Below are 14775 nucleotides of genomic sequence, written 5' to 3' on the forward strand. Positions count from 1 at the left end.
CTAAAACCAAAACCCAGATCTTATAATAATTTCAATGTGACACTCCAGTTACGAAATAATAATTGTACAGAATGGCTCATACCACTATCCAAAGTTGCTGGTTCCTGCCCCACACCCCAAACAGCACAATTATTGCTGAGCAGAAGCTGGCTGAGGTAGAATCTTTGGCACTGGCAGATACTGCCTATGATGTCAGTGGGATCTCCCAACTTTACTTTGAAACCAGCCCTAGCATGCTCTACTTTTTATTAGATCATCAACACTGGTCAAAGTGGGAGACTTAATCCTTTCCCCTGTGCCATTTCCCTGATCTATTATTATCTAAGATGCTATTAGCCCAGATATCACCCTGGTGGGACTAATAACTCACAACAACAATTTATATAATAAAAAACTCTCATGGGTATAACCCCCATCCTCAGTGCCTCTGCCCTGATCGCATCTGAGCAGGTCCTGGCAGCTTTAAGCTGTGCACACATTACCATGTACTCTGACTCCTGTGTGCTCCCACCACTGGTGTTTGAAGCTGCATACACATGACATTAGCTATAATCCCTATCTAGAGTTCCTTGAGAAATACTGCTATTTGATGTTTCCCCCACCCAACCGCTTAAACCAGCTTCCATTCAGTTTGAAAGCATAAGCCACATTCACTCTGCAGTTATACGGAGGTGTATAAATTTGAGACAGCCATTGCACATGCGCAGACGACAGCATATGCACAGATGACAGCCCCATGAATGGGTTGCTGGGTGGGTTGCATGAGTGAGAAAACCAAAAAAGGTAATGTGCATCAGGTGAAGGCATCCCAGCCCCCTCCCTCTCTGGTGTGTACAGAACCATGAAAATGCAACAGGCAGACACCGCAACCTCACTGTATTTTAAACCGCTAACATTTACCTAGCCATAAGGTCAAAAGAGCGAATGTTGAGTGCTCAGAACCACAGGCCCAAAGAGGGCCTAGGTGAGTAGTTTGATGCAGGGATACAAAAAAGGCTGTAAAAGTGCCAGAATGGCCAGCTCTAGTGCTTTACTAATTAAGAGTGCAAACTTTACAACACGGCACGCAGAACATCGCTGCCTTTACACACACGGGACAGACACTGCAACAATGAGAGGCTATCATGACTTGTCTGCACTCAAGCAAACGTTTACATCCTTTATGCGAAAAGGAGCATATGTCAGTTTGCCCAGAATCTCCCATCACACCTGGGATAGGTGACAGCTATCCAAAGTTTCTCTCCTCTCTGGGTCTAGAGACCATCATCCCAAGGTCCACAGATAAGCATAGCATCAAAGCAAATCAATTAGCATATATCAAAGCAAGTGAATACTGTATAAACATATGTGTAAGCTCATTCTTGCCACAACTACCAATTAATTTGGGGGTTATCCTGTCTACGAAGATGGGATTTGTAGGCCTTCCAGAACATTTCATATTTGGTTCAGCATATCAAGCTCCTGGTTCCTGACTGTTCTGACTGCCCTGAGTTCCAAGGGCACTGCCCACCTGTTTCAACACAGCAAACAGCCAGATACTGTCTGAGTTCAGGGTGCCAAACACTTGGTTCCAAACGTCTGCTAACCAACATTCAAATAGTTAGGGAGTGGTTAATCCTAGCTTTTAATCTGAGCGCCTTTGCCTGTGCAAAACGCCTGCATGGAATGTCTTCAGAGAATAATAATGTCCTAATAATTTTTAGCAGCTCTCCCAACCCAGGCGCCCACAATGTCCCAAGTCCGGATAACTGTTACTAAACAACAGAGGTGCAAATGCAAGCGGGGGCCGGATGCCCAGTCACCAGCGACTGCTCCTCTGGGCAGCAAGGCAAGTTGAAACCTGACATTTGACACATCGCAAAGGCACGCTGCTGAACTGGAGCCTGTTTTGGGGACATGACACCTGCCTCCGACAACACCCAGAGGCGACGAAAGGCGTGTCCCCAGAGGGAAACCTGGAGCGAGCTTAAGCCCTGAACCATCCCAAAGACTGCAGGGGCGACAGGGACGCCGGCGGGTATCCTGAATCAAACTAAACAGCAACGAGGTTTTGCAGCGCTGGCTCAGTTCGAGCAAGTGCCGATGAGAAAAGCAGCGCCGGGCGACGGAGCCCTGCAGGAGGAGGGAATCGAGAGGGCAGAAAGATTACCCGGGTCTTGAAGCGCCGGTGCCTCTCCGGGTCCGAGTAGGTCCTGTCCACCGCCAGGGAGGTGTCGCTTCCAGGCATGGTGGCCACGTTCTTCCCTGCGCCCTTCGACACCCAGCCTGAGTCCCAAACCTCCGTAGCCGAGCAGCGAGGTCGTCGGAGTCCCTCTGCCTGGCCAGGCACAGCACTAGGCTGCCTGGCTTTCACCGCCTCCTGGGCGTGTGTGCGAGAGGGGGCGGGCGGCTGAAGCGGTAAGCTTGGACGGGGCACGCCCACCAGAGGCTCCCCGAGCTCGACTGACGCCCTCCAGCCTTCCGCCGTCTCGCGGCGCGCCTTCCTGAAAAGCGCTCAGGAGGAAACGAGCGGCGTCTACGCCAAAGAAACATCGCCAGAGACAGACGCGCCCTCCCGCGGAAGGCGAAAGGCAGGGGGCCGCTTGGGCGCTGTGAGCTAAACCGAAACCCCCAACCGCGCCGCCCCCCTGGGCTCGAAGCACAGGTTGCTGCTCCACTCCCACCCGCACATCCCAGGAGACCACGAATTGTAATAATTTTTTTTAAAGAGTCGCTGGGGCTGGGGGCGCATGGAAATGCGTGGAACCTCTTAGTTTGGCAATCAAGCCAAAGGAAACGTGCGCGCGCGCGCACACACACGCACACAAAAAACAACAGGAAATTTAACGCTTTGCTAGCGAAAGTTATCAGTAAGGCAAAATGCTGTAATGGAAACGCGGGACTCTTCAGGATCCAGATGGGAAAACTCCTTTCCTTGATACCATGTACAAATATCAATCGGTAATCAAATCTGATTTGAGCAGGGCTGCTTGTAAAGTGTGAGTGGAAACTGTCCAGTTAATTTGGGGGGGGGGGCGGCACAGGTCCAGCTGCCCTGTTTTTTTTTTTTAAAAAAAAGGATAGTTGGAGAAATGGCAGAAAGGAGCAGGCCAAACTGATCAGTGGGACTGGAACACCTCTTCTTTATAAGGAGGGACCAAATGTTTGGGACTTTCTAAATTGGGATGGGGAGGTAACTAGGGTGAGGGGGCCTGATGTTTATGAAATCACAACTAAGATATTGTAGTGTGGAGTGCTCGTTTTTTAAGCTTTCCTGCCACCCCATTTCTGCTCCATCTGTCAGCCAGCATCCCATGATCACGGAGCATGCACAGAACACATTAGGAACATAGACGGCTGCCATACTGAGTAAGGCCCTTGGATTCATCTAACTCAAGACTGTCTACACGGGCAGCACCCTGGGTTCATTTAGAGGGGTTTTTTCCTTTAAAAAAATACTACAAATCTTTGGGTTCCTCCCCCCTACCTGCTCTTCTTTAGCGATCACTCATAGCCGAGTAAGATTGTCTTCCATGAATATGGTCTTAACAGTGTGTCCATAAGTGACTGTGGAGTCCAATTCCAGCTAATACTTTATCGACCTAAGGACTGACACCTGAGCTATATTAATATTTAGGTTGAGGCATGGTGGGGAGAAAGTGAATATATTTACACCACCAACTCCCTCCTTAGGACTCAAAGCAACCCAGAAGAACAACAGACAAAAGAGAGTAATTATTCATCAAAAAACACAATTAATGTATGGAACCCTTACCATAAGACCTGGTGATGGCCACTAGCTATCACAGCAGAGAGCGAGGGATAGTTGTATTCATTCCTGGGAATCTGTCCAATCCTATACAAAAGTTAATGGTACTGAATTCCCTAAGCTAATTACATATATGCTACAAAGTAACTGAGACTCAATTTTTTTATATAAGCTAAACAAAAAGCAGATGTTTTAAGGATTTATCCTACAATATTCTCTCTGGTGCAGTGAATATTTCATAAATCATGAGCAACGGCTGTCTAAGTTGATTGATGAGTAGAAGAAAACCACTCATGAGGTCAAGCTGAGCAATCTAAGTTTGTGCTTTTATTTTATTCTCTCCCTGCTCCCCATTTCTTCCATCTAGTACAAAAGTCTAATACAAGACAGCTTTCCTGTTTTTCTCAAAAACTGCCAGACCATGTGGCTCAATTAGCGTTCTTGAAATGGAAAGGCATTGTGCTGGGCAGCAATGCCCTCCTATCGTCACTTTTTCATCTCCTTCTCTTCAAAATCTATCTGTGCTCCCCAGATGATATTTCAGTCATTATGCATTTTGAAAAGAGAACCATACAGTGATTTTCTGATGCCGTTGTGGTAGTATAAGATAACATGAAAGGAAAAGCAATTTTCAAGAAACCCTACTTATAGCTTTGCTTCACTGTCTGAGATTCTACAAAAATGTATAAAAATAGGATGTAATTTATAATGGTTCAAAAGATGGGTGGCACCTTACTCTCTAAACTACCTACTCTAAAAATGTTTATTGGGACTATTACACAGAGGCTGACGTGCAGAGAAGCCCACTAATCTCCCTTTCCTTTCCTCTTATCATGCAGCCGCCTTACCCAAGGAGTATGAATGGGACTGAGAAGAATGCTTTCTTTGGTTCCTAAGAAAACTTCCTTGCCAGGGATGGAGTCTATTCACCTTGAAACAACAACAGGTAGACTATGAAATTGGGATAGCTCAGTTGGTTGAGCATGAGACTCTTAATCTCAGGGTTGTGGGTTCAAGCCTAACATTGGGTAAAAAATCCCTGCATTGCAGGGGTTGGTTTGGATGACATTCATGGTCCCTTCAAACTCTATGATAGGGCAAGAAGCTGAATGCAACATATAACTTATACTCTGTTTATCACAGGAACTGGTCTCTATACAGTGGTACCTCGGGTTAAGAACTTAATTCGTTCTGCAGGTCCGTTCTTAACCTGAAACTGTTCTTAACCTGAAGCACTACTTTAGCTAATGGGGGCCTCCCGCTGCCACCGCGCCGCCGGGGCATGATTTCTGTTCTCATCTTGAAGCAAAGTTCTTAACCCAAAGTAATATTTCTGGGTTAGCGGAGTCTGTAACCTGAAGCATATGTAACCTGAAGCGTATGTAACCTGAGGTACCACTGTACCTTAAACAGGATACTGTACAACTGGAACAGGGTGACTTGAATAAGTGCTTCTCAAGCTATCTGAGATGGTGGACTAGCAAACCCCCACACAATATGCCAAACACTGGTATCATGTTTGGTCCCTGAAGTGCACCATCCAACCTGGGTTGGGATGGTGTTGCCTTTGAGTAGCACTGACCTAAATGGGGTCAGTTCCTTGATGAGGACATTTTTGCAACATTAGGGACTTTTTCATTTATAAAAGACTTAAGTAAGGAGTACTAGTGAGACATAAAATTATGCACTGAGTGGAGAAAAGAAATTAGAGGTTTCCTCCCTCTCTCACAATAGAACCAGTGTGGTGTAGTGGTTAAGAGCGGTAGTCTCGTAATCTGGGGAACCGGGTTCACGTCTCCCCTCCTCCACATGCAGCTGCTGGGTGACCTTGGGCCAGTCACACTTCTCTGAAGTCTCTCAGCCTCACTCACCTCACAGAGTGTTTGTTGTGGGGGAGGAAGGAAAAGGAGAATGTTAGCCGCTTTGAGACTCCTTAAAGGGAGTGAAAGGCGGGATATCAAATCCAAACTCTTCTTCTTCTTCATAATAGCAGAACCAGGCTCATCCAGTTAAGCTGACTATTGGAGGATTCAGAACAAACAAAACAAAGTACATCTTCACATAGCACTGAGTTTAACTATGGAAGTCACCACCCACAAGATGTAGCAGTAATGGATGTCAACTTGAGTAGCTGTAAGTGGTGTAGCAGTAAAACTGCTAGCACATGTGCAAAGCTAAGCAGGGTCCGGTATGGTTTCAAATTGGATGGAGGACCGCGTGTTGAGATTCCTGCACTGCAGGGAGTTGGACTAGATGACCCTCAGGATACCTTCCAACTCTACAATTCTATGATTCTATGAAAAGGGGATTAAACGGATCGATGTCTATGTAGTCACGATGCCAAGATACTACGTCTAGTATCAGAGGTGGTACACTGCTGAAATCTGAATGCCAGTTGCTGGGCAACAGGAGCAGGAGAGCCCTGTTGTGCTCATGTCCTGCTTGCAAGCCTCCCACAGGCATCTGGCTGGCTACTCTGAGAAATAGATGGGCATTTGTTCTGATCTTGTAAAGCTCTTCTTATGTTTGTAGGATGACCAGAAATGTGGGGATCAGGAGTTCAAATTCACAAACACAATCTGAATTCTATCTATTCATAACGGTTATTGTGATGCATGCATGCTGGGCACCTGCACAGAATTGTCTAATAATAATCTGAAGGACATTTGGTTCAATCCTTCTGTAAATGCAACAGTGTTATCCACATTAAGTACCCTTTGCAAACTAGCTGGTATGATCAAGGCTGCAGCATGTTCAAATTGTAAGCAGAAGCAAACATGGTGCACTATACAACTTTGTTTTCAAGCTTCAAGTAACAGCACCCATGAGACATGCATATCTATATTGCACCTGCAGATGCTCAAGGGGTTTAATTCAGATTTTGAAATATTCCCATAATTGCTTGCATGGTTTACTAACCATTCTATGCATAGGAAATACCACAGTCAGCAGTTAATTGTGCAGAATCAAAATATCAAGCAAGCTGTGTGGAAACATTGATAGCATAAAGAAGAAAGATAGCTCACAGGGCAGTTTCCCATCTGTATGTATAACTATGTATATAATATCAATTGTCTTCTCCTTTCAGAAAATTATTACCATTTCAGTGCATATGCTTGTGGATAGATAGCAGAATTACCCTCTGTAATGAGTGCAACCTGGTTCATAGAAACTTTAGGCCTATTTCCACAAACAGCTGTTGAGGCGGTAAACCTAGGTCCAGACTGTGCAGCCATGAACTCACATGACTGAATTCTCCTTCTCCAATTTACATTTAATCCACAGGGAATTTTTTGTATGAAGGATCATTTAATCATGTACCGTATTTTTCGCCCTATTGGACGCACCGGCCCATAGGACGCACCTAGTTTTCAGGGGGGGAAATCAAGGAAAAAAATATGATTTCCCCCCCCGCAGCTCTGGGAGAAGCGGACAGGATGCACGCAGCCTGTGCGCTACTCCAAGACCTTCTCCCTGCTTTTGCGGGAGGTGGAGGAATTCCCCCACCTCCCCCAAAAGCCCACAGGAGCCGTGCGCGACTCCTGTGGGCTTTTCGACCAGGAGGGAAAAGGGACTGAAATGGCCAGTCAGTCCCTTCTCCCTCCTCGGGAAAAGCCCCCAAGAGCGGCGCGCTCTTCAAAGGGTTCGTGGCTCCTGCTGGCTTTTCTACGAGGTGGGGGAATTCCCCCACCTCCTAGAAAAGGCAGCAGAAGCCAGGGAGCCCCTTTAAAGAGAGTGCGGCTTTTGCCTCCTTTTGCGGGAGGTGGGGGAATTCCCCCATCTCCCGCAAAAGCCCACAGGAGGGAGAAGGGACGGACTCAGCCAGTCAGTCCCTTCTCCCTCCTTGGGGAAAAGCCCCCAAGAGGGGCGCGCGGCTCTTGCGGGCTTTTCTGCGAGTGGGGGAATTCCCCCACCTCCTAGAAAAGCCAGCAGAAGCCACGGAGCCCCTTTAAAGAGCGCGCAGCTTTTGCCTGCTTTTGTGGGAGGTGGGGGAATTCCCCCATCTCCCGCAAAAGCCCACAGGAGGATTGGAGGGTAGCGGGAAGGCGTCGCGCGCCTTCCTGCTTCCCCCCATCCTCTGGGGCTGACGACGGGGGAAGCGCTCCTTTCCCCCCCGCCAGCCTCCAAGCCGGGTTGGAGAGTAGCAGGAAGGCGTTGCGCGCCTTCCTGATGCCCCCCATCCTTTGGGGCTGGCGAGGGGGGAAGCGCTGCTTTCCCCCCACCAGCCTCAATGCCGGGATGGAGAGTAGCAGGAAGGCGTTGCGCGCCTTCCTGCTGCCCCCCATCCTCTGGGGCTGACGATGGGGGAAGCGCTCCTTTCCCCCCCGCCAGCCTCCAAGCCGGGTTGGAGGGTAGCAGGAAGGCGTCGCGCGCCTTCCTGCTGCCCCCCATCGTCTGGGGCTGATGACGGGGGAAGCGCTCCTTTCCCCCCGCCAGCCTCCAAGCCGGGTTGGAGGGTAGCGGGAAGGCGTCGCGCGCCTTCCTGCTGCCCCCCATCCTCTGGGGCTGACGATGGGGGAGGCGCTCCTTTCCCCCCCGCCAGCCTCCAAGCCGGGTTGGAGGGTAGCGGGAAGGCGTCGCGCGCCTTCCTGCTGCCCCCCATCCTCTGGGGCTGACGATGGGGGAAGCGCTCCTTCCCCCCCCCCCGCCAGCCTCCAAGCCGGGTTGGAGGGTAGCGGGAAGGCGTCGCGCGCCTTCCTGCTGCCCCCCATCCTCTGGGGCTGACGATGGGGGAAGCGCTCCTTTCCCCCCCGCCAGCCTCCAAGCCGGGTTGGAGGGTAGCGGGAAGGCGTCGCGCGCCTTCCCGCTGCCCCCCATCCTCTGGGGCTGGCGATGGAGGAGGCGCTGCTTTCCCCCACCGCCAGCCTCAAAGAGCAGACTCTCCTGGCTCCAGCGGAAGCAACGCATAGCCTCCAGAGCACAGGCTTTGGAGGCTTCGCGTTGCTATCGCTGAAGCCAAGGGGCCTGCATTCGCCCCATAAGACGCACACACATTTCCCCTTCATTTTTGGAGGGGGAAAAGTGCGTCTTATAGGGCGAAAAATACGGTACTCCCATCTGCAGTTTGAGGTAGTACAGTTCAGACAGAGGCTCACTACCTTATCTGTTGTGGTTTTTGGAAGAAGCAAGCCTTAGTTTGCTACCAGTGAAGGATGGCATCTGAACTTGATCAGAAGCTGCCAAATGTATGCACTTTGCACAAAACTAGATGTCTAGTCCTGTTATGTTGGGTGAGTTTCAGTTAGTAAGGCTTGAGGATGCAGACAAGGTGCTTGAATTGGTCAAGGCAGCTGCTTGCCCCCTTGGCTGATAAAAACTAGCAGGCAAGGAGCAGCTGGCTGGGCCACAAAGATGATTAATGCTTCCTTGTGAGAGAGAGTGGTCCCTGCCTGCTTCAAGCAGGCAATGGTAAAACTCCTCAACAACCCCTCCCTGGATTCGGAAAATCTAAGTAATTATACTGGCCAGTTACCAATATCCCTATCTTGGGCAAGGTTTTCTAGATTCATTTCAATCAGGGTTTAAGCTGGGTTTTAGCACAGAAACTGCTTTGATCACCCTGTATGATGACTTCTGTCAGGGGGGACGGACGGACATGTTCTTGTTCATTCTCCTTGACCTCTCAGTGGCTTTTCATACCATCAACCACGATATCCTCTGGACCATCTCTTTGCTTTAGGGGTGGGTGACACTGATTTGCGGCAGTTTCAGTCCCACTTGGGTGGTTGTTTCCAGAGAGTGGTGCTTGGGGCGTGCTCTTCAGTTCCATGGAACCTTTAATGTGGGGTTCCTCAGGGTTCTATTTTATCCCCTGCTGTTTAACATCTACATGAAACCACTGAGTGGGGTCACTGGGAGTTTTGGAGAAGGTTAGCAGCAGTATTCTGTTAACACACAGCTCTACTTTTCCTTTACATCTGCAAGTGTGGCAGTGGATGTACTGGACTGTTGTCTCGCCTTGGCAATGGGCTGGATGAGAGCCAATAAACCAAAGCTCAATCCAGGTAAGACTGAGGCACTGTTAGTGGGTGGTTCCTTAGACCAGATGGGTAGGACTTGATGGAGTTACAAATCCCTCTAAAGAAGCGAGTATGCAGCTAGAAGGTACTTCTAGATCCACTGCTGTCACTTGAGGCTCAGGTGGCCTTGGTGGCATGGAGTGTCTTCCAGCAGCTTCAGCTGGTGGACCAGCACCCTGTCTGGTGTCATGGGCTGGCTGGATTCAGAGGAGTAGTGCGAGGCACAAGCTGGGGAACCCCCAGTGGAAGAAGGCTCAGAGCCAGGGGATTGGTAGTGGGACAACAATGAGTGGTCAGAGGGAGAAGAGCGAGCAGATTGGGGGGAGGTGGTGTTGGAAGCTGACGAGGTAGAAGAGCTCTGGCTATGAAGCATTGCATCACAACTAAGGGTTCTTATTATTGTATGAGCTCTCAGTTGTTGACAGAAAAAGCATTTCAGACCTTATCAGTTTGACCTTGTACGACAGATAATAGCCACTATGCAGGAAATCACAAAGGGTTGACTGTCCATGCTTTTCTCATTTTCCAGTACGCTATGATCACAAGGAAAGTAACTTTCAACCAAATGCTATTTGGCCTGCCATGTAAATAGCAATAAGCTGCAGCAATTATCAGTGCCAGTTCTCTATCAGCCAAGGAATGAGCGGCATGGCTGTGTGACACAGGACATGCTGTATTTCACAAGAACACTATCAATGAACACTCCAAGTAACTGTCATCCTTTCACGATCTCATTAAATGAGGTATTCCAACTGCTAAGGCAAATGCATCTCTCAGTCTAATACAACAGACACAAAACCACACCAACTGTTGTGGTACACTACATAAACTTACTCAGGTAGTTGAAACCATTTGCTATTTCCCCTAATAACCGAAAGTAATCATAAGCTGAAAGTAACTGGCTTGCATTATATTTATGAATCTGGATTTACTTTTCTCACCTATGTATAGAAAGTAAAAGCTAAGCAGAGAATAAAAGAAGTTCTTCAAGTTTGGATTCATACGTTTGTTGTTGTTTTTTAGATTTGTATACCACCCTATACCCATTAGATCTGAGGGTGTTTCACAACATAAAAATACACAAAATACATAATTTATATTATTTATAGTGTGCACATAGTGAGGACGGGTCTCTGCCTAGAAGAGACTACAATTTAAAACTTGCCCATGGCAGGAAAGTAAAGACTGGGGTAAACAGGACAGCAGTATATGATTCTTTATGTTGGATATTCTTTGACTTAGGCAACATTCACACCATACATTTAAAAGCTCTATGATACAGTGGTACCTCGGGTTACAGGTGCTTCAGGTTACAGACGCTTCAGACTACAGACTCCGCTAACCCAGAAATAGTACCTCGGGTTAAGAACTTTGCTTCAGGATGAAAACAGAAATCACGCTGCGGCGGCACAGCGGCAGCAGGAGGCCCCGTTAGCTAAAGTGGTACCTCAGGTTAAGAACAGTTTCAGGTTAAGAACGGACCTCTGGAACGAATTAAGTTCTTAACCCGAGGTACCACTGTACTACTATAAACAGTTGTGGCTTCCCCCAAAGAATTCTGGAAGCTGTAGTTTGCTAAGGGTGATGAGAGTTGTTAGGAGACTCCTACACTTCTCACAGAGCTACCATTCCCTGTGAAGAGGGATTGACTGTTAAACCACTCTGTGAATTGTAGCTCTGTGAAGGGAATTGGTGTCTCCTATGTACCACTACACATTTATTTTACAACCTTGGGATCAGTCCTAAAACCAGCCATTTAGCATGTTAAAACCATTAGTCAAAACTGGATAAAATCATGGCCTTTAGATAATGTGTGCATAGCCCATTTTTCTGCAAGTGATTTTCCCTGGCTTGCTCCACATTATGCAAATCCTCCTTTGAAATTAGAAAATCACAGTTCTGTAACTATGTAACCTATGTAACAGGGTAATAGAATGGGTAATGATGCATTAAGTAGTCTTGTGTAATAGCCTATTTAAAAAGGAATAGTCATAGAGGAAATATCTGCATGCTGTACATTACTTAAAGCCCTTAAACTGCTAAAGCCCAAAGGTGTATTGGAGGTGTCTCTCTAAATCTCCTAACACAGAAATTATGAATGTGTGTTCATTGCATTTAATAAGGGTTTAGTTTCCAATCATAGTTTATTTTGTGGCCCAAACATTCAATGAATACTTAAATGGAAAACAGCAGACAATCTATTTCATGCTACATACATTTGGAGTTTAAATGAACTGAGGCCATCATCAGCTACTGATTCTCATAAATGCAAAGTCCATGTCCCATTTTACAATTACTGCCGAGGGAGCTCTCGACTTTGCCTGCATAGGTCTAAATGAGCTTTTCAAGTCAGATGAAACTGCTACAATTCTACATTTCTGTAACCAAGATCATTTGCTTTTTTTAAAAAAAAATTCCAGTTGTGTCTATTGGATTTCTATAGAAGCCTTGTTCATATTGCACTGATGAATTGCTGAATTATAGAGAGACACAGCGTTAGCAATTTACTGTTACACTGTAATAATTCAGGAACAACTTACCAAAAGCATCAAGTTCAAAACATATTTAAAAGGCTATTAACTACTGAATTACATATCCTTAGTGTCTACAATACCCAACACTGCTGCATTTATGTCAATGCCCTTTTAAAATGCTCCAGCATCAACTGAAATTGGCAATAGAAGTATTCAGGAGTTCTTCATTTTCTAAAAATGTTTGCAGTTTTATCACTGGGATCAACTGAATGGAATAACCAACAGACTAATTAATTAACAGGCCAATTATGTTTTTACTCTTTTATGCAAGGACATTTCTTTCTCAGTTTTTCACAGTACCTAAGCAGACATCTCAATATTCTAGAAACAGGAACATCTGCCCAGCCCTTGAAAGGAATCTCAAGATTCCTGCTAATTTAATGTTATTGACCTCATAGCTACTTTCCCCTCAAGCAGTCTTGACTCTTTGAGAAATGCATTGTTTTGACAAAAAGCAGAGTTTGTATCATTAACATAATATTTTAGGTTTAAAAATGTCTTAAAACTGACTATACACTACTAGAATGTCAATGAAATTTACGTTGCTTGCTCTCTGCCACCTGTTTAGACTTGGTTCTTGTAAACTGTGTTGGGAATAATTTTATCATATCCATACTTCCCATAAATATAGCATCTATGACTTAGCTGGACCATAAAGAAGGCTGATCGCCAAAGAACTGATGTTTCTGAATTATGGTGCTGGAGGAGACTCTTGAGAGTCCCATGGACTGCAAGAAGATCAAACATATCCATTCTTAAGGAAATCAGCTCTGAGTGCTCACTGGAAGGACAGATCGTGAAGCTGAGGCTCCAATACTTCGGCCACCTCATGAGAAGAGAAGACTCCCTGGAAAAGACCCTGATGCTGGGTAAGATGGAGGGCACAAGGAGAAGGGGACAACAGAGGACGAGATGATTGGACAGTACAGTGTTCTCGAAGCTACCAGCATGAGTTTGACCAAACTGTGGGAGGCAGTGGAAGACAGGAGTGCCTGGCATGCTATGGTCCATGGGGTCACGAAGAGTCGGACACGACTAAACAACAACAACAATGACTTAGCTGGATTTAGAAACTTTGCCTCCCCCAGCTTTTATAACTTAAATATAATAAATTCATTTTTCCTGTCTGAGAGTATGTATTTGTTGCATGTGACTAATATTTAGGGGAGGGGGGGAGCCAATATGTTCTTTCAGCATGAAAAGGGCAACAGTTTTTCTGTCACTCATTGCTACATGATGAAAAACTGAATCATAGTTATAATTCTGATAATAATTCCTGAAAAGAAGTATTGCAATGATTAACTACTGAAAATCCTAGATATTCAATCTGTAATATTTTACTTACAAAGATTTTCTGAGCGATGAAGTCACCCTGTAGATGATTTGTAGAGGAACAAAGATGCACATCCATTGATAAATTTGAGAATGTGTCAACATACAGACACTTTGCAACACACCTCGTGTTGTAATTCTGCACTCAGTTATGCAATTTTCAGACTGTAGATGTTAGTATTTTGCAGAGTACAAAAGACTGACAGCAATAATTGATGCTCCCATTATTTTCCTTTCAATAATAGAAATCTGTGTAAGCCAAATGTTTTTAGTATATGAAGAACAGGACTTGAAATAGATAGTGTTGTTTCAAATCTTAACCAATGAGCTCCTCAACATTTTTTTCTCTCTCTCTCTTTCACACATACAGAGATATCTCTTTGAAATGAGAATGATGATAGTTATGTCATGCATTGGAGACCAAGCGCTATACATGTGATAAATAATAGCAAAATTCAGTCAAGCAAGAAAATCAGAATGACACAAGACATAAAGCCTAGTTTTCTTATAAGACAGACCACTTACAGATTTTCTCTTGTAAATCTTAACCATCCAAAGAATTGTGTTCCCTCTCTCAGATATTAAACTACATTTTTCTTCTACAGTTATGATAGAACTATGACACAAGTCAGCTATCAACAGTGGTCAGATTATGACATTTTGGGGACATGGATATGAAATGCAAAACAATATTAGATTACATATTCTGCAGTAGCAGAAATAAAACCATTGTCGAGGAAACTGTCATGAATTGCTGTTGGTTAAAGTTTCTTGCTAGTTCTTACCCTATGTAACATCACATGTCTGATTCAACAGATGATTTCAGAAACATACTCATTATATTTCTGCCTGAAACACATTTACACTGAAATATAATCAACCCCATTTGATTTAGACAATAATTTTATTCCAAGTAAAAGTTTTGAAATGTCACTTTTCTGTTTTGAACTTCAGAAAAGTCCCAAATTAGTTTAAATTAGGCCACCATAGTATATCTACTATAGATAAAGCAGTACTAAAAACCTAAATGCATTCAACTAACAATCATTTGCAGTATTTTAATGTCCCCTGCCCAACCAGTTGGGAAGTGGAGTCTCAGAACTCCCCCTTGTGAGCTTTAAGGGTTCACAACATGGAACCA

At 45.6% G+C, this 14775-nt stretch overlaps 1 protein-coding gene and 1 long non-coding RNA gene across 6 annotated transcripts in view; one reads left to right on the forward strand and one right to left on the reverse strand.

Moving 5' to 3' along the window:
- Positions 1–14775, reverse strand: part of TMCC3 (transmembrane and coiled-coil domain family 3) — a 94508-nt gene that overhangs the window by 42373 nt on the left and 37360 nt on the right. The window contains exon 1 of one of the 3 annotated variants that reach the window (XM_083401071.1): positions 2150–2361. The exons of the other annotated variants lie outside the window; for them this stretch is intronic. Coding sequence (XP_083257197.1) covers positions 2150–2227 — 78 coding nt within the window. The 5' untranslated portion in view covers positions 2228–2361. Of the gene's footprint in view, positions 1–2149; positions 2362–14775 lie in introns of those variants that run through there. 3 annotated transcript variants of the gene reach the window in all.
- Positions 2788–13429, forward strand: LOC310658759. Of its 3 annotated transcripts, none has more exons than XR_014502476.1 (4): positions 2788–2924; positions 4588–4694; positions 9674–9753; positions 10298–13429. It is a non-coding gene; the product is annotated as an uncharacterized lncRNA (long non-coding RNA). The 3 variants fall into 3 exon arrangements; XR_014502477.1 differs by having other exon boundaries at positions 2835–2978; XR_014502475.1 differs by having other exon boundaries at positions 9674–13429.

This window comes from Podarcis tiliguerta, assembly GCF_965153285.1.
Source record: "Podarcis tiliguerta genome assembly, chromosome: 10".
NCBI lineage: Eukaryota > Metazoa > Chordata > Lepidosauria > Squamata > Lacertidae > Podarcis > Podarcis tiliguerta.